The 19,923-nt window shown below is 37.5% G+C and overlaps 1 protein-coding gene across 1 annotated transcript in view; it reads left to right on the top strand.

Annotated features, from left to right (window-relative positions):
• Positions 1-2,966: 2,966 nt before the first annotated feature.
• The window catches only part of LOC111861956 (homeotic protein deformed), a 73,911-nt gene continuing 56,954 nt past the window's right edge, over positions 2,967-19,923 (top strand). Inside the window, exon 1 of the mRNA XM_023846951.2 lies at positions 2,967-3,879. Coding sequence (XP_023702719.1) covers positions 2,967-3,879 — 913 coding nt within the window. The remainder of the gene's footprint in view (positions 3,880-19,923) is intronic.

The following is a 19,923-nucleotide window of genomic DNA, read 5'->3' as shown; positions in this document are numbered from 1 at the left end:
CTTGTAATATTATTAAACAAAATTTTTTCTCTAAGTCATATTTTACATTACACGCAGTACCCTCTTACTTATTAAAATATTAATTATATTCAGTACAAAAATATATACATCCAATCCCCCATACGCCTTCATAACCTAGTGCTTAATTAGGTAAACACAAGGATATATTTTTACCTTCCAAAAATATAGACACTTATTTCTTTCCTAGCCTCTTAACGAAATTTTCACATTGGTTAATTGAATTATTATTATTACTACTATTATTGAATGATGTAATTTTATTTCGTCTTTTTGTTCCTTTACTTTTTACTTGAACCTGCTCAGTAACTGGCTAGCGGACTGTTAAGTCAGAACTTAAATAAAGAAAGAACTGACCAGTTCTGAATTGAATTGAATCATCACAGTTTGAAAATAGGTCACCCGGTAGCCCGAGGCAAGTTTGTTTCACGAGTTGGCTAAGAATAAATTACGAGTCACTTACATTCACGGATTCATTAAGAAACACACTTTTAAAAATTATTGTTTAATATCTTGGTTGTAGTTTTCAGCTGCTTTCTCATATGTTGATCGCAGAACAGAAGTGTTCAGTTGTAATTTCACACAAATACAAATGGACAGATTCGTGTAATTAGTGTAATTTCATAGGTGTTGTGATAATGATGCGTAAATTAATACCCTAATAGAAAGCTAAAATTTACTTTTAAAATAAGTCATTTTTCAAAAACTTTTTGGTGACAAATGAATGTTCAGTTACACAAGTAGGACTTGGCATTTTTTCGATCACACATTATCAACAAATTCCTTTGAAATCAAGTTGCGAATATTTAGGTTCGAAGCAATACCATCAAATTCCTCCTTACTTTTGGAGAATGCTATGGTCTTCAGGGATTGCATCAATGATGGTGATGATGATGATGATGATGATGATGGTGGTGCTGTTATAGGAGGAATCTTGCTGCACATCTTGGACCAACCAACCAACCAGCCAACCAACCAACCATCCCTCCTCTAGCTTTGCTTGACAGACAGCTCTCTTCAGGGGTGGGTTTTGGAGGAGAGCGACAGGGTAGGTGAGTGGGGGATGATGGGTAACAGAGGGATGAAGAAAGGGACGGATGTGTAGGATTCATGCGGGAGAATGAGAGACAGGGGAGAAAGAGAAGTGTGTCAGTTAGGCAGACAACCACAGCAAAAGAGAGACAGTGGGAGAGGTATATACCAGTTTGTCGTGATGTGTGAGCGAGTATGTGAGAGAGAAAACCGTGTAAAGTGACGAGTTGGATGGCCGTGGCCAAAGAGAGTAGTTAGTCGGTTCGTATATGTTGTTTCAGTCAAACTTCAGCGGGAGGCGCTGAGAATTCTCACACATCGTGCTAGACTTCTGTCGACGACGCTGCTGTCTGGTTGTACTCTCTCTGTCTGCTCGAAACGTGTTGGCATGTGTCGGCTCCCACCTGTTCATTGACATATCTTGAGTGTGGCTTTTTTAACAATTGAGTGTTCTACTACATCAAGATGCTTAATATTGTCCACAGCTGCGTATTTCACGGGAAGTAATGACAACAGTAAGAAGAACTGCATCTTGGAATTCGTATGTAAACATGGCTTAGATACTACAAAGACATTGCTTTACAATAACAAGTCTGATGTTAGTTCAGTTGTAAGGAGGACTGTAATTTTTTGTGGTGAACTTGAAATTTTGAAGAATATTGTGGACCATTCTACAATACAAAATATTACTAAACAGCAACTAATCGGAAAGTGAACACATTTCAGTAACTGGAATATATTTCAGTGTTTATGTGTATGAGAGTTTTAGGTTTAATTTTTATCATCCGAAGGATATGGAAGTGTGATTTCTTGAGGGGAAGGTAAATGTGAAACAACGAAACATATAATTTACATTGAACACACCTCTAATTCATCTTCAGTCATTAGTGGGCATCAATTGTTCCTTCTTTCAGAAGTTGGGGTACAAATAGAGCACGCTGTGAATGTTAGTAGTCACAAACACAACTTGATACGTGTTGGGCATGAAGACATGTTACAAGGTTCTAACGGTTAACGCAAATACACAACTTCCACCTAAAACATTCCTACTAGTTAAAACTTGCGTAGTTTGAAGTCACAATCACCGTCACCATCACTACTACCACCGCAACCTGCCACCCTCTATTAAAAAAGTACCCTTATAAAAAATCCATTCCTCTTCACTCCTTTATACACCACCCAGATCTCAACACAACCAGAATTCAAAAGACAGAGACAGATACTTTAGTTCCAAGTCTCGCCACTCAGTCTGGTGGTGGCGCCATAGTCGTTACATTGTCGAGGTAGCCGAGGGTAATCCATCATGGTCGGTGACGTTGCAACGTTCTAATTGGTCGGAGGGCAGGTCACGTGGTATGCTAATTGGGTGCTGTGGGCGGGAACTTTTTTTAGTTGTAGTCGGAACGTGGAATAGGAGGAGGAGAGATTTTCAACCCAAAAGTAGGGGCGGATGAGGGGAGAAAAATCAGCTGTAGGGGGTTTTCTCTTTTTGATGTGTTGTGGAGAAGGGAGATGATGCGAAGGGTGGAGGTTTTTATGGTGGAACGGGGAGAGACAAAGTTTCTCTTCACTATACTCAAAATCCCCCAAAAGTAAGGCACGGTGATTATCCTACTTCCAGAGCCAGTGAATTTGGAATATTCAGGTAAATAGACAATAAAAAATCGCGAGTGACACGACAGAAAAGAGTGAATAAGCACACAAGAGAGAGAAGACACTAAAAAATAATTCGTACCCTCTCCCCTTCCTCTCTGTGTCGCCAGGCAATTTCTCCTCAGCACTTGAACAGTAAATCTCTCTCCCCCTCCACCGCCATTACCACCTCCACTACTGGGTTCGGTTCCTCCTCATCGAAAACGAACTACACTTCGCTGTTATACGAAGGACAACCCAAACCCTGAGAAAAATTAATGATCATGAGTTCGTTTTTGATGAACCCGTCTTCAGCTACTGTGGCAACATCTTTACCATCATCGGCAGTAGTGCCGCATCCGACATCGGCAACATCTTCGTCATCATCATCACCCTCGTCCTCATCACCGTATCATCACCAGCATCACGCCACGGCAGCCGCTGTTGTAGTAGATCCAAAATTCCCCCCAAGTGAAGAATATAGTCAGAGTAACTACATACCAACTGCAGCTGGTGATTTCTTCAGCACCGGACACCATCACCACCACCATCTTACCCACCATCACCATCACCACCATCAATATGGTTATCATCATCAACATCAGGCAACAGGTACGCCTTACGGTGCTACAACCGCGACAACAGTTCAACTTAATGGAGGTACTGGAGCAGCTGGAGGCTATGGTGGCTATGGGAATTATTATCACCATCAGATACCTCCTCCACCACATCCTCATCACAACACCATTCATCCACATCACCACCCAGCAGCAGCGGTTGCGCTGCCTCCAGAAGCACAGCCACCTCCCTCGATCCAGCAACCTCCACAGTGCGGAATCCAACACCAGCAGCAAGCAGCGGCGACAATTCTTCCAGGACTCAGTGCGAATAGTGTTCCCCAGGCAACGAATGTTCTTGCCAACAATGGAGACCTAAGTCCGTCGTCTGTGGTAGCCGTATCACACCAAGACAGTGAATCATCACCGCCTACTGCAGTTCATCATCAGGTGATACAGCAAAACCAACAGCAGCAGCTGCCGTTGCAGGAGTTGGTTCAGCAGCAACACAGGCTGGACGATGAGGATGACCAAGATGATCTTGATGATGAGCAGCTGGAACTGGATCAGGATGACAGCTCAGAGTCCGGGGATCGCATCATCTACCCATGGATGAAGAAGATTCATGTCGCTGGAGTAGGTAAGTGCAATTTCTGTTATTATTCTAGTCGATTTTCATTTATTAAATTAATGTAATTATAATTATTTCTTCAATAAATAAAACGTGACAGGTTCGGCTGGGCTAGGATAGTGAATTTTGATAATTATAAAGCAACGAGATTTTGTTTACAAAGGATGACATGACAGGTTTATTGACTGACATTAGTTTTATGTATGCGCACCTTCGTCTGCGCAACTACTGGACTGAGAAGTATATGTTCTCTTTGTATTTCCATAAATCTCTTGTGTCATGGGCAGGAATCTTCAACACCAAGCAAAGAGAATTCTTGATACAGACTTACGTAAAGATTTATAAGGTTATTTAAAACAATTTAGAAGTTAATACAAAATTCTGAAAAAATTAGAAAAAAAAATCTTTATTTTTTTTTTATTTTTCTGACTTACTTAAAAATTAATTCTAAAAAAGGATAAATCTTACAGACTTGAATGAGGAGCTGATTGTGTATTATGAAATATGAATGTGCATGAAACGGCCGCTTCATATTTTAAGGTACTGTCGCAACGCTCTCCAGGAAAAACTGGAGGAAATCATTAAAATGTCAGTAATTTTACCGAATGACACTGTCAGGAATGCAGCACACCTGCCCTGTATTTTGGAGATTACTATTTCAAACCTCTGATCGGAGACCGGTTATCTTCACCAAGGTTCTTTCTGAAAAATTCTGGGATTATATACCAAATTTGGACTCAACGTCTTTCTTTCGGATTCTTTCAAATAAAATTTTTTCTGATTATCCTGTCATTCCGCAACATACAATCTGAGAAACTGAGAACGTTGTTTAATATACAAAGAACATGCAAATAAATTTAAGACATTTTATAGTGGTTGCGGAGTAGAAATGAATTCACGATCTCTCAAATACGACACAGGAATGTTAAACACTGTTCCCTGGCGTTCAATCCCTCGTCGGAAATGAAAATAGGCCCATTATTTACGGATTTCGAAAGCATTGTTCTTACCGTGCTCATATAAATCCAATGTTCGCCGAAGTCTTGGCTGTGCCTTACCCCAGGCCTTTAGGCTCCTTCATCTGACCTCATAATTTGGGTTCAATCCTGGCTGCCTTGATATGAGATCTATCATGGGGGAAGTAGCATTAAAATATCTCTTTGTGTTTTCCCCTGCTAATCATCATTCCATCATTGCAACATACTCATTTATCAATATTATCCCTCTTCGAGTTGCGCTATCTTCCTGACTAAGCAGCGCACCATTGTGTCACCGTCCTTCAAGTTGAGGGTTACATCTTTGAGACAACATTTGGCTGTTTGTAGAGGAAGGAAGTTACTTTTGTAACCTAAATCTTCGTCCGAAATTTAAATGGATCGGAGGCAACTGATTCTGCGAGTAGAGAGTTAGGTTCATAATGAAGTGCCCTAAGGAACAAAACTAAATCCTAAACCATAAAATCTAAAAAACCTTGCACAATTTACTGATTTAACTAAATGTAACTTCGAAATTTTATGTGTCACCATGTAAATATGTTCGAGACTTCTAAACTTACAGCTTAAGCGGAGACAACATTGATGTAAATTTTAGTAGATTTGTTACGGAATCCCCTGATTCAGATCAACGGAAATGGAAAATTTTCAGCCCAATGAGCAATTTACGTTAAAGGATCTGTAAAATCGTGACCTGTTTCATTATGATTGGTACAGACTTGTTTAAACTGGCAAATTCTTTCGGTCCTTCGTGATTTTTATGCCTGCTGTTGCCATTTATGTTAAGGTTTATATATAAAGTAATCAAAAGCTGACTTTTACAGTAACGTGGCGGTCACTGGCGTTTAGAAATCTGGTCCCCTTATTCCAGTTCTTAAAGAAAAAGAGAACTTCGACTCAATAGCGTATAGTTTTCTTGACGTCCCTGACATTGTCAAATATTTTGTATCTTCAGAAACATTTTTCGACTATAGAGATCAGGGAAAATACTACAATTTATATTGCTGAAAATGTTTACATAAATTTTTGTATAAATATTAGTCACATTGTATTTTCTTATTGTTTGTAATTCTACAGATCTGTGATGTTTAAGAATGTTTCGGTTCAAAATAATTCGAAGCATTTTAAAGTACTTAAGCTGCCTGTGCTAGATGCATTGTTCAGTACAAAAGTACAGATAGAGATAATATAATTAAAATATTAATTTAAAAATCTCAGACTTGTATCCATTAGGAGTTTCAGATTCATGAAGGAATACATGGTTTTATTTAGGCCCTATTTTGTTCATATCTTTTTAAAAGTTCTATCTGAATAATTTAAGTATATTGCACATGAAAATTTTCTTATTCATTTTGTTTGGACTCCGCCTTTCTATAATTATTTTAGTTGGTGTACAGTGAACGGCTTCGGAAAACACATCATTCGGCCTATATTTTCGTAAGAATGTGTTCCAGTTTTTTGGAACTTGACAAAGGCCCTATGGAACTTGAGATTCATAATAAATATAGATTATTAATTAGATACTGAAATGAATCTATATTAATAGATTTAGAACTGACATTATTTCAAACTCACTACGACGGGGGTGTAACTTACTCTTTTTAGATCTGTGAACTGAATATATTTCTCAGTAAAACACCTACAGGTTGAGAGGAATAAGAGGGAATATATTCTGATTTTATTAGCGAATTTAGCAATTATATATTTTACAGCTTTCCCAACAGAGGCTGGAAGTCTTAGGGAAGGATACACCCCTTACTCGAAAATGTACAACTATCGACTTCATTAGGTGCCTTGTTGTTTAGAAAATTTAAAATGCATAAATACTGGCAAAATTTAAGCAATACGGATTTCATGTATTATTAAGCAGTAAAGACGCATTATTAAACACGCTTTTTACTAAGTTTATACTTGCAGTATCATTCTTATGCCTCTGTACTACAAGATTGTCTGTCATTCTACTTGGAAGTTCTCTTTAGTAATTCTGTTGACGAGACTTTGCAGTAGAAGGTTAACTCAGTGTAAAGTTAATAAGGACAAAATCTTGCAGAAATATTTTACTGAATATGGGTTGTGCCTTATATCTGTGAATGAATATTAATTTCCCCATTAAAGATGAATCATTGAAAATTAATATAATTTTATCTCGAGTTTCTAGGACAGTGCATTTTTAAACAAATCCATATATTCTAGAACTTAGTTAATCTTATCATCATAAAATTGCTTGCATCTCTTTGTGGAGTTTAACATGCGTACGATTTACTAATAGCAGATATATTTCAAGATTAAAAGTATTATTTAAAAATTAACATTAATAAAATAACAAGACAATGTTTACAAACATAAGCGACCCCAGATCATTAATTATTCAATGCTTTAAGCATTATATGTTATGTAATTTCATGTTAACAAGATATAAATCTTGTTCTGCAATAAATTAATAAGCTACTGTTAAGAAGTTTTGTCTAATTCTCTCTCAGTCATTCCACATTTTTCTCGAAACTTCCCAGGTTACGTCATTAGTGGAAAATTGTAGGAATCATATGTTACGGTTTATAAGGTCATAAGTTCTTTATATACATAGCGAATCATCCAAAGCATTGACCTAGTAATCATAAGAAATATGATATTTTGGAGGTGAAGACAATCACCCCAAAAATATCAATGGTGTTATTGGAATTAGAGCACACAACAGTGAAAGCCGAGAACAATCCAGATTTTGGTCAGGTAAAAACTAGTATTGAATGAAATACTGTGACCTTAAAGAGGAATATTTATTGGAGGGAAAATTAGCTAATAAATCTCTTATTTCTATTGCCTATTATACTAATAATTTACCTGCAGGAATTTTCATACACTGAAAATAATCTGTGTTGATATTGAATCAGATTCTCGTATGTGGCCCTGATATTAAAATAATTAACATTTCTTGTCTTATTTAAACACGTGATTAAACGTGATTCTGTTACGAATTATCCAACAATGTCACTGATTCACCTTCTTACTTGCAATGTGTTCTAAAACTTGTTTAAAAGTTTCTTGAATACACACAATGAGTCTCTTTATTTAAGAGCTTTCTGTACATTGCACTACATGTTTCGACCGACATTGATTATCATAAGGTGCTTAAAATTGTTGGTGAAAATTGTTCTGCTTCTGTTTTGTGAGACTTAATATTCGATATGTAGTCCCATTTACGCGCTCGTGTATTTCATGGTGCTGGGTGTCCTTTCTTGTTGCGTTGCATGAGTTTACGTGTGAGGAACGAACATTGGCTATGAACTGCAAATGTGATAAAATTTGAATCTTTTATTTGAATTTTTGAAAACCGATGATAGTAGAACACACAGGCCTATATGTATATAGGCCTACACATATATATTTAAGACGATACAAACATGCACATATACATATGTAGGCTCTATGCTTAGGTATATAAAAGTGGTCAACAGGATGTAACATCATCATTCCTGCCTTGCATTCTGGAGGTAATTATTTCGAATATTGGACCCAATATTAGCTAACTTCATATTTTCGTGGTTTTCTTACTCCCTCCGACAAGTTCTTGCCTTTATCTTGAAATAGGCCACAACCACTTACTTATGTATTCTTTCTAATTTACCATTCATAATAATTATACACTGTTTCACAGACTGTATGTAGCTAATGTAGCTGATAAAGCATTTTTAAATAAAAGACAAAATAGCAACTGCACACAATACAAATCGACCTACGTACATATTGCATACCTTTACTTCGAGCATATGTTGGTATAAGCTTTGCCATTAAGCTGTAGTTCATGCACGTATTCAGAAACCGGTAGGAATATTAAAGAAGAAATGCGAAGAAACTGGATCGTTCTGTAGACAGAGACATAGATGGGGAGATGAAACGAAAGTTAATAATGAAGAAAATAGGCGTGAAATTCTTGGACTTGGTTCAACTGGCTCAGGTTAAGGTCCAGTGGAGGACTTTCTGTCAACACGTTAAAGAAACTTTAAAGTGTCCGCAAAGGGCTGGAATTTTCTTTACAATTAGCTACTGTTAGCTCCTCAAGAATAACTGCATTATACAAAATTAATTTTCCAAAGGGCTGAAGGAGAAAATACTGTATGAATTGCGCAGAAATTGCTGTCATAGTACTGCGGTAAGCATACGTGCGTACATCGTGTAAGTATACTCAGATAATATGAGCGTCCATTTTGAAATGTCCTCTTCCGAAGAACAGTACTACTCACTGGAATGTGACGCTTTATATTCTGATAGAAGATTACGGACGTTTCGGAGGAACGTACTGCCTCATGTTTCAAGACTGAAGAGTAAACCAAAAAGTAATAAACAATCAGGAACAGGCAAGCAAACTGAGGATTAAGGAAGTATGTTCATCCGAAACGTCGGTAAACTTCTATCAAATTTCAAGGCATCACATTACAGAAAATAATGTGTTTCAGTCACCCCTGTACGAACCTTACATTTAAAGTCCTTTGTCTTTGTTTTGTGTTAAACGAAACTTGTAAGGACTAAAGAGTGATAAGTATAGGCTATTATAGACCTGAATGTTCTAGAAGTAAATCTCTTTGTTCCTATACATCCAGAGGAGCTTCACCATTGGGTCATGAAGCCAGAGATCGGCGATCGGGTTGATGTAGCGGTAGAGTTCTAGGCTCGTATCCGAGAGATTCTCTTTTCAAATCTCGGTCAGGATACCGGATATCCTTAATGAGAATCTTCGTGGATTTCCTCAGGCCCTTCAGGCAAATATTGGGACCGCTACCTTCCAAAATCTTTCACAATTTATCACTTATCTTTCGTGTTACCTTTGAATGTTGTGTAGTCTAGCAGGGTAGAATGTCGTAAAATAATCCTCAAAACAGTAGAAACAGGGATCAGAAAGGAAACCAGGGATCATAAAGTAAACCAACATATCTGATATAGTAATAATCAAGAGTGTTCATTATGATCTGTGTGTAAAAATAAATATTGTTAATTAAAGTAGTATTGATTCAAAATAAAATTTGTAGTCATAAATTTTGAATACATTAACATCTGGATTAAAGCATACATTACTTGAACTCCCATTATAATTAAGTGAATTTAAAGTTTAGGATTGATTACGGACTGCCACATTTGTAGGCCTTGTATTATATTATTGTTGTGTATTAAATGTACTTAAAATTTGTTACGCGAAGATCATGAGTCATTAATTGATTTCCAAAATTACGTTACTCTTTTACATTCAATAAAAATAAAAGGAACAAATTTAATGGCGTTCTCAAATCAGAATATTTTAAATTTCATGCAGTTATGTATTTTGACCGCTTCTGTGGTCTAGTGGTCAGCGTTCCTGGCTACAGATCCAGAGGTCTGGGTTCGATTCCTGGCGCTAATAGATATTTTCCGAGAAGAAGTGGGTCTGGAACGGGGTCCATTCAGCCTCGTGATGACAATTGAGGAGCTATTTCAAGGAAACAGCGACTCCGGTCTAGAAAATCGAAATTAACAGCTGTGGGGATTCGTTGAGCTGACCACGTGACACCCTTTATCCGCAAAAGTTGGCACAAAATTTCGCCGAGAAGCGAAGCGGCGGTCCCTCGGTCGGTATAGTTAGCTTGTTGACTGAAATCACGGAGTTTGTTGTTTTAGTGTATTTTACTGCATTAGAAATTTACAATAATTTTAGTAACAGAGATATAATTTCGTGACACTTTTCCTCCAATATTCGTAAGAAGCAAGTCTTAAACATTGAGAAAGATCTAAAAAAGCTCATTAATGGTTCACACTTTAAATGTAAGAGGACAGTAAGTTCGAAGCAATTCATTTCATAAATTTAGTAAGATATATTATTCTCGTGAGTATGTGGTAACGTAGTTAGTTGAGGCACTATGTTACAAGCCGGAAGGTCTCGGAATCGAGTCCCAATGAGGTGGATTTTTTCAATTGATCTAATCCTTCCAGCTGGACCATTACAAGCCGGAAGGTCTCGGAATCGAGTCCCAATGAGGTGGATTTTTTCAATTGATCTAATCCTTCCAGCTGCACTATGGTCCTGGAATCGACACACCTTACTGCCATCTGTGGGCCGATTATCTAGATAATGTGGGAGCCTCAACCTCTCACAACCCTATGGGCCTTCACGGCCTGTTAACAGGGATAACTTAAAATAATTATGTTAATCTCGATTAAATTTTGATCTGGAACACTCATTTACAGCACTCACAGAACTTCGTATTATGTAAAAATTTATGCTCTTAAATCGGAAAAAAATTTCATTCACAGAGAAGTGTGTTGACACGAGTGTTCCGTAAGCTCCACACTAAATTGTGCCGTCAATTTCACATTAATGTGCGCCAGTACATTTAAGAGTGCCCTGCTGAGAGGAAGATACGTTGTCAAATCCAGCTTTTTACCTTACCTTTCCGATGTTTGGGGCTGAAATTATTTACCAAAACAGAGATATATGGATATATGGATACATGGATATATGGATAAGCTTAATTCATATCGATATCGAACATTTTCTCATTGTATCATATTGTGTACATTTATCGATGTCACTGACATGCCAGATTGTTTGCTGTAAACAAATGAAAGGCATGTCATTAGAAGTAGCACTTGTAGCCTAGACATATATAACTTAGAACTTGATGGCCTACGCAATAAAAAATATATATCTATAATAAAGGGAATATAATTTCCTGAATAGGCAATCACATTCAAATGAGATGATGCCTTGAAACAGAATTTTAATATTCGTTATTTTTTCCACTCATTTCAATTATCACAAATTCTTGTCCAATAAGCATGCGACGTAGAAGGATAGTGTCACGTGTTAGGGGTTCAGTGACTAATAATAACGGGTTCCGGATTGGATGATTGGATTTATTAGCACTTCTATTGTAGTCACTCTTATTTGCAATCAAATATAACAGCTCACACTCTGCGACTGCCTCAATCTCGCTCCATTCCTTACTGGACTTCGAGTGTATTCTCTTTCACTGTGACTGCCTTGGTTCTGATTTCCGAATCGGTCACTTTTTCAGCTTCCGTTGTCAGCTGGTTAACACTCCACAGCTGAACGCTCAAATTCTGAATTCACTTACCACTGAATCATTGAACGCCCTTCAGAATGAAACAATCACTCACGAATACCCTCTCTTTTATAACTCGGGGAGAACCGACGAAGGATCATTACCTCTGACGGTTCTTCTGTTACTGTATTTATTCTTTGCCGCGGGAACGTGCTTACCGAACCGTTGTCCAGCAATGGACATATTAGTCACAATGTTAAACAGTTGAATTGAAGCTAACATTACAGTTTGGTTGCAGGAGTAATTCACTTAGCATAAATTCCAAATCGACATGTTACATATTTAAATTGTTAATACAACTTTAACGACTAGCAGCGAGCGCAATATTTCTAAATCAGTGGATCATGTGCTCTTCGCAGGGTGCGCACAAAATTAAAGCATATAACCTTGTTATATTTTAGCGTCCTGTTGCACTGATTTAAGTCCATGATTTATTTCAACCGTCTTCCAATGCATACACTCATCTATCTCACTCCTCTCTCTCGCACTACATGTTTCGGCATAAAAGTGCCATCTTCAGGTGCTTATTCGATTTACGATAAACTAGTTTCTATTATAATATTTAATATTTATCAATATATATGATAAATATATATTTTAGTTATTTTAATATGAAGACGGCAGGGCATGCAGTGAACTAATTTATCGTAAATCGAATAAGCACCTGAAGATGGCACTTTTGTGCCGAAACATGTAGTGCGAGAGAGAGGAGTGAGATAGATGAGTGTATGCATTGGAAGACGGTTGAAATAANTATATATATATATATATATATATAAATGTTCGTAAACAATTGTTGCATTGAAGACAGTATTTGTATATGTTGATTTTATCTGGCTCTCTGACCGTCTCTCCGCAAATTTCAACTCTAGAACTGCTGGGAGGATTTTGTTTAAATTTGTCATGGACACTTCAATTGCAAGGTATCCCAAATTAGTAATTTTTACATGTCTACACTTAGTAATACAAACATACTTGTGAGGTTTCAGCAACAACACAATTTAGTACAGAGTCCTGAAATTATACATGACATCAGATCTTTGAGAAATATTTCTTTCTTTCTCTTGCTCCTCACTTTGGAGTATTGGGCTGATTTATAGGTTTCCTCATCATTTTTTACACGGTAGGGCTTCTTGGACGGGTGATGAGCTCGTCGCAAGGCCTCTACATAAACACAGGATAACACCAACACAAAATAAACGCATACACACACCAAACATCCATGTCTTCTGTGGGATTCGAAACCACGATCTCGGCTTCCGAGAGAATGAAGACATTACATGCCTTAGACACTTCTGCTACCCTGACCGGCTTTGAGAAATATTACATTTTTAAGTGTATACTCTATTTTTAATTTTAGTTTGAAAATAAATTTTACATAGGCCTATGCCTATAAATTTTGTGTTAAAATATTTTTATAACTCAAAAATTCAGAATGTGGCGTCGTTGAGAATCTGTGATGTTGTATTCCGAGAATTTATATCTCCTCCCAAGAAGAAATTAAAGAAACTATATACAATATTTCTAGTGTGTTCGTGAACCAAATTTTCAACAGCTTGGCCCACTCAGAATGCAAGAGTGAAAACATTTCTGTGGAAACTGTATTCTGGTAGATGTTACTCATTTTAAACCCAGTGTTTGTCATGTACACCAGCTGCTGTATTGTTACAGTTTCGTTTAATTTACTAATTAATGCGTCATGAATAGTAAACCTATTTTTATAATATACAATGGCGCTTAATCCAACACGCATTTATCACACGATAAATGTATCCTCCGTGTCTTCTGATAATTTGTGTGTTTACAACCACATCATCATCATCATCATCATCATCATCACCAGCATCAAGGTTTTGGTCATTCGATTGGTTCATTCTTCTGTAAGAAAGGCTGTTCCTTCCAGCGCAAATTCAGGCGTCCAGTGGATCTTAAACCTTTACGTGTATATTCCATTAAATTTTTGGATTTAATAATTTAATATATAATCACACCTGCTAGATTACATGCATATAAGCCTATACATACATTATATATATATAACAAACAATTTTAACTAATATGTGCTGGAGAGTCCCCCCTTCTCTCTCTCTCTCTCTCTCTCTCTCTATATATATATATATATATTACTTTTTAAATATGCCTTTTCTCTCTCTATCTAATATATATATAATAAATAACTTAAAATAGCAATAAAAGCTCGACATATCATGGTGTACAGGTTAAAATATATTTAAAATTATACCACTGCATGCACATCTAAATTTTCTGGTGCATTTATAGGCCTATATCACGTTTAAAACTTAAACAAACCTGTACTTCGTTTAAGCTGAACTAGGGGACAAATATATTTCGTAAAGTTCCTCGCAATTATATTACGCCTAATATCAATGTTGTTATTCTGCTAGGCAGTCAGCATAATAGTGAATAATTTTCATCTGGAGCATTGAATTAACGTTTCCGTCTCATAAACTTAACGCAGGAAAGAGAAAGCACGCATACGGGAAACAGATGAATTATGAAATGAAAAAGGAAATAAAATCGATCTAACGACATTTTCATTAACTAAACCATAGTTCTGTCACTTCTCTATGGAAGTGAGACTTAATCTTTCACCCTGAGGGAGGAACGTACAGAGGTGTTAATGGTATTTTGGGACAGAGTACTGAGGGAAACAATTGGGCCTAAGAAGGAGAAAGCAACAGTAGACTGGAGAAAAGTACGTAATACGAGCATCATAATTTGCATTCTTCGTCAAATGCAGTATGCGCCAAAAATTCAGTACTGAAATGAAAAGACGTCCTGTTGATACCACTGTATATTCATATGAAGACCCCTTGCACGACAGAATCTTCTCAGATCCTGAAGAAATGGGTCGATCACCATGTCCCTGTAGCGTTCTTGGGTGACGGTAAGAGCATTGCCTTACTCGTTCTCAATGAAATAGGGGCCTAATATACGGTGTACTGAGACGGCACACAATATCGTCACACGAGTACTATATAGGGGTTTCTGGACGATAATATCTGGCCGTTCAAAACCAAGGAAGCGAGTTGTCTGGTGACAATTTCTGTATGAGCGGAAATAATTCTCAACTATGAATACTTTTTCCTCCGTCGAGAAACCCATTTCCAACAACAACTGCACAACACAACTTTTTCTTCACTACTGGGAACGCGTGCGGCTGGAGCTATGCCCCGTCGACAAATGCACATGCGCATTTGAGATGTGCGAGTTTCAGTACTGCGTTTTTGGTGCATACTGTATTATTGGTATCAGAAAACAAAAGAGAATGCATGTAGCACGCATGTTAGAGACGAAATATACATAGATAGTAGCAGTCGTAAAACCAGAATGAAAGAGGTCAGTAGAATACCTAAGCGTAGATGATGGGTAATATTAAAATTGATCTTAAGGAAACAGGATAAGAAATTATAGATCTATTTCATATTGCACAGATTAGAGATAAGTGGCAATGAAATTTTCAGGTTTCATAAAATGTAGGTAAAATTTTAAGCATCTGAGCGACGCCTAGCTTGTCATCAAGGATATGTCTCCATTGAGTTACTGATTGCTTTAACTCCTGTAGACGTCATGAACTTTTGTTCGGATGACAGGTGCAGTTACACGAAATTAATGAATTTTTCGATTAATTATCTAGTTATCTACAATATTATAAAATAAAGTATTTGAATGAGGGAGATTTTACATTATGACCATCTGTTCAACAAATTAACGCAATGTTACTGATCATAAATTCCAAAATTTTTAGCTTTTGGTTGGTTTCTTGTCGGGATATGCTTAGAACTGGTAATCATATGACCAGTGTCATCAAATTAAGCTTTTATTAATAGATATGATTCTACGGTCATTTTGTTGGATCTTGGCTGCACTTTCAGATTCTCAATCCTATCTGGTAGGATTCCGCGGGAGTGGAATCAACCTGTCGCAAGCCCGCTACCTACACAGAGGACAACACAAACACAGAAAAAACGCACACAATACAGATATCCATTCCTTGAGTGAGATTTGAAACCACGATCCCAGCTTTCGAGCGAGCGAAGATGGTTCATGCATTAGTCGGCACGGCCATTGTGATAGGCATTTTTCATTAATAGCAAAACGAAAATAAAATTTTCTGTAACTGAACGTGTTCCGTCATATGTCTAAATGCATAACACCAATTTTTTTTTCATAAAACACAATCAAGCATTATGTTAAATTGGTACACAAATAAAATTTATTATATCAAAAGAACACTGGGGAAATATTTTTAAGATTATAGAAATGTAAAATTTGCTTAATTTTTTGTGTCTAATTATCTAATGTTAAATTAATTAAGGAGGCCGGACATAAAGCCATGCACGCAGTAACACTGAGCGCACTTAAACTGCAATTAATATGTTCAGTTATGTAACTCCGCTTCTTTTTTTCACGGCCTTTAATCGGTTAATCTTCGTGCACTGTAAAAATTAATTACTGAACATCGAAAAAATATTTAACTTAAAATTATGTATGTATTTGGACGTTGATGTATTCATGGCATGCACAAGTTCACTTTCCATTTATAACTACGTATTATAGTACATGTTGAAACAGAACGTTTATCTTATCTCGGTGTCAGACGCTCTCATACTCCACCTCTGCCTTGTACACGTGGAAAAACTTGGAGAACATTTCTATCGTAGTGTTTATTAATGTATATTAAATTAGTTATTGTGTGTCGTGACAAATTATATTCCGTCAATCTATTTGCAATTAATAGATTAATTATAAATAATTAACCCATAGGTGCAAAGACTTTTTATGGGTCCATAGTCGTTAAGCTTCTCAGTAAAATTTCACTCCTTCTTAGAACCTGCGGATTAATTTCCGTTTTCATATGCGTTTTCCTCTGGATCCAGTACTGAGCCAGATGATTAGAGACAGTTATCTAGTACCATATTTTATTAGGACGAATTCCAGTATTTCCTTCACATATACTCTAGTTCTTCCAAGTGATTTCATTCAATCAGTTTTCCCGAATAAAATGTCATATGAACTTCTCATTTCGTCTCTTCTCTCAGCATGCCCTGCCATTTCTTCTTTGTTTATGTGAGCATCTTAAGAATAATAATTAAAAAGCATAAATTAAAAAATTCATTGCTAGGTCCCATGTACAAGTAACTTTCACCATCCTCCTATTACTTTCCTTTGTTCTACATATTCTCCTTGGCATTTCTTCCCGAGCAACCTCAGTATATCATAATTACTGGATTTATGGACTCTGTCCATCATCCGGTATTCTAAGAAACTAGAAAACGCAACATTTCGGAAACTGGATCTGTTTCCGTCCTTAGGTGGAGGGGGAGATATCAGAGAGTGAGTTAAGCTGTTCCTAAGGGTCCTACAGGGCAGGTGTTTTGTCATTTTACCTGAGGACGGAAACAGATCCAGTTTTCGAAATGTTGTATTCTCTACTTCTTCAGAATACTGGATGATGGATAAATTAAATAAAAGAACACTAGTTATGAGTGTTATGCACCATCGTCAGAACCCTTTAGAATATGGTCTCAGTACTCGTACGTGTTCTTCCCGTAGGCCAAGACTTAAGAGAGACACAAACGTACATACACATGAAACAACAGATGCAAGCATAGCGTAATACAATTCTATTTTAATATTAGGGTCTTTAGTTAGAAGGTAAAATGTCGTTAGTGTTATTACTCAAATTTAAACTTCTCTTAACTACTTTTGTGAATACTGATTAATAATTATGCATTTAATTACAGTCCTTCCCAAATATTTGGTTCTTGACAAATGTGGATCTACTCGCATACATCCAGTCCCTCGTACGTCTTCAAGGAGTAGTGCTTAATTAGTTAAGCACAGTGGAAACTTGGTATTTTCAAAAGTATCATTTGCCTTGCATTATTTTGACGAAACTCATATAAACATTACTTCGTTTTCTATGCATTTACTTCTGGGAAAGCCTTCCTAATATATTCTAATGTAATTTCTGTGATTTATTTATTGCATCCAGGGTTTCAAAGAACAAAATGACATCAGATGATTTACTCCATTCATTTCCAGTCCTTTCTGAGTTATGGCCTTTACTGCCGATGTGTTGTAATCAGTTAAAGAAAAATTAAAAAGTAAAGTTATTCCTGTACCAGGCCGTGAAGGCCCATAGGGTTGTGAGACAATGAGTCTCCCACATTTTCTAGACAATCGGCTCACAGATGGTGGTGAGGTTGTCAGCTTTACGCGCCGGCCGCCCTTTGCCCCCAGGAGTATTCCTGGTACTCATTTCTGTTAGAGGCTGAGCCGATCCCAGGGCCATAGTGCGGCTGGAAAGATTAGATAATTTGAAAAATCCACTTCATCGTGATTCGATCCCGCGACCTTCCGGCTTGTAGCATTGCCTCAACCAACAACGCTACCGCTTCCCCACGTTCTAATCAGGTACTTGAACACAACCACATAATATCTGAGGCCAGACTGCACTGTATCAGGACCTAGGAGGTAGTGCTATTCATAACGATAACTAATATTTTAAAATTATTGACAGATCGAAATTCTCAGCGTAACTGAATGAAGTCAGGAAAATGTTTGCTACGGAGTGAGCAGTCTATACACGAATCCCTCGCCATCCTTGGAGGTTACTTTCTTGAGAAGCATGACGTTTCTTAAGACTAAGTTCTAATGAGAATTTTGAGGTTGGGGAAGAGCGGCTACTCGCAACACTCGTCAAAGCTGTAAAACCAGCGGTAGCATAGTTGGTTGAGGGGCTATGGTACAAACCGGAAGGTCGCGGGTTCAAGTCCCGATGAGGTCATTGGATGTTTCAAATTTACCAAATCCTTCCAGCCGCACTATGGCAGTGGGGTTTACTCAGCCTCTAACAGATATGAATACCAGGAGTTAATTAAATAATTTTCCTGGGGAGTAAAGCGCGGCCGGGGCGTAAGGCTGACAACTTTACCGCCATCTTGCAGCCGATTGTCTAGATAATGTGGGACCATCAACGTTTCACAACTCTATGGGCTTTCACGGCCTGGTGCAGGGATAGCTTTACTTTTTACTTTTTACTTAACTAATTAAGCACTACGCCATGAAGGTGTATGGGGGACTGGATATATAGATCCATATTTTCTTGACCTCGGCACTAGATGGACGTGAGCGGTCAGTTTCAAGCCCCGGCCTCTTTACCCCCGGGGAAAGAGCGTCCGGTACCCATTGGATAGGAGGCTGGATGGGCCGCAGAGCTGGTCTGGACGACGTGGAAAAATTTTGACCCTACCGGAAATCGAAATCCGAGCTTTCATTCATCCAGCCCGTAGCCAGTCACTATATCGACTGAGTTATCCCGGCTCACTCAAACATCACATGTTTCAAATTAATAGCCCACACAAAGGAAGTCCAAATGTAAACTTTCTTGACTGTATATATCTGTTTGGAATTCTCGGGGTCAAAAGGATTCATATTAAGTGCAGTGCGAATTTTTTATGGCATTAAGTTATATCAAGGGCCCATCACAGTGGCCGCGCCGTCTAAGGCATTAAACATCTTCGCTCGCTTGAACACTGGTATCGATTCGAATCCCACTCGATGCATGGATGTCTGTGTGCGTTTATTCTGTTTGTATATAGCTGTCTTGAGGCGGGCTGATTCCCCGTAAAAGCAGTCAGACTGACTGTGTACAGGATTAAGAAACTGGAAGAGTATCCAAAGTCCGAAGGGCTTTAGAGACGTAGAGAGAGAGAGAGAGAGAGAAAAGTTTATCAAGGAGAATAAATGCAGCAGTTAATACAGCGGATGAAAATAAATCATGAGACATAATTAGTTACGTAAAAGTTGATAAGGCCTAATATCAAGAGCTATACGTGTTCGCTGTCTCTGAACAACGATCAATTTCTTTATTAACTAACTTAAATTTTCCTGCTTGTAATATCTTGCACATTTTCCGTGACAGAGCTGCTTTTTCTTAAAAACTC

The sequence above is a fragment of the Cryptotermes secundus genome, unplaced genomic scaffold (genome assembly GCF_002891405.2).
Source record: "Cryptotermes secundus unplaced genomic scaffold, Csec_1.0 scaffold180, whole genome shotgun sequence".
Taxonomy (NCBI): Eukaryota; Metazoa; Arthropoda; class Insecta; order Blattodea; family Kalotermitidae; genus Cryptotermes; species Cryptotermes secundus.
The sequence above is the reverse complement of the archived record's forward strand: the minus strand, read 5'-3'. Positions and strand labels throughout refer to the sequence as shown.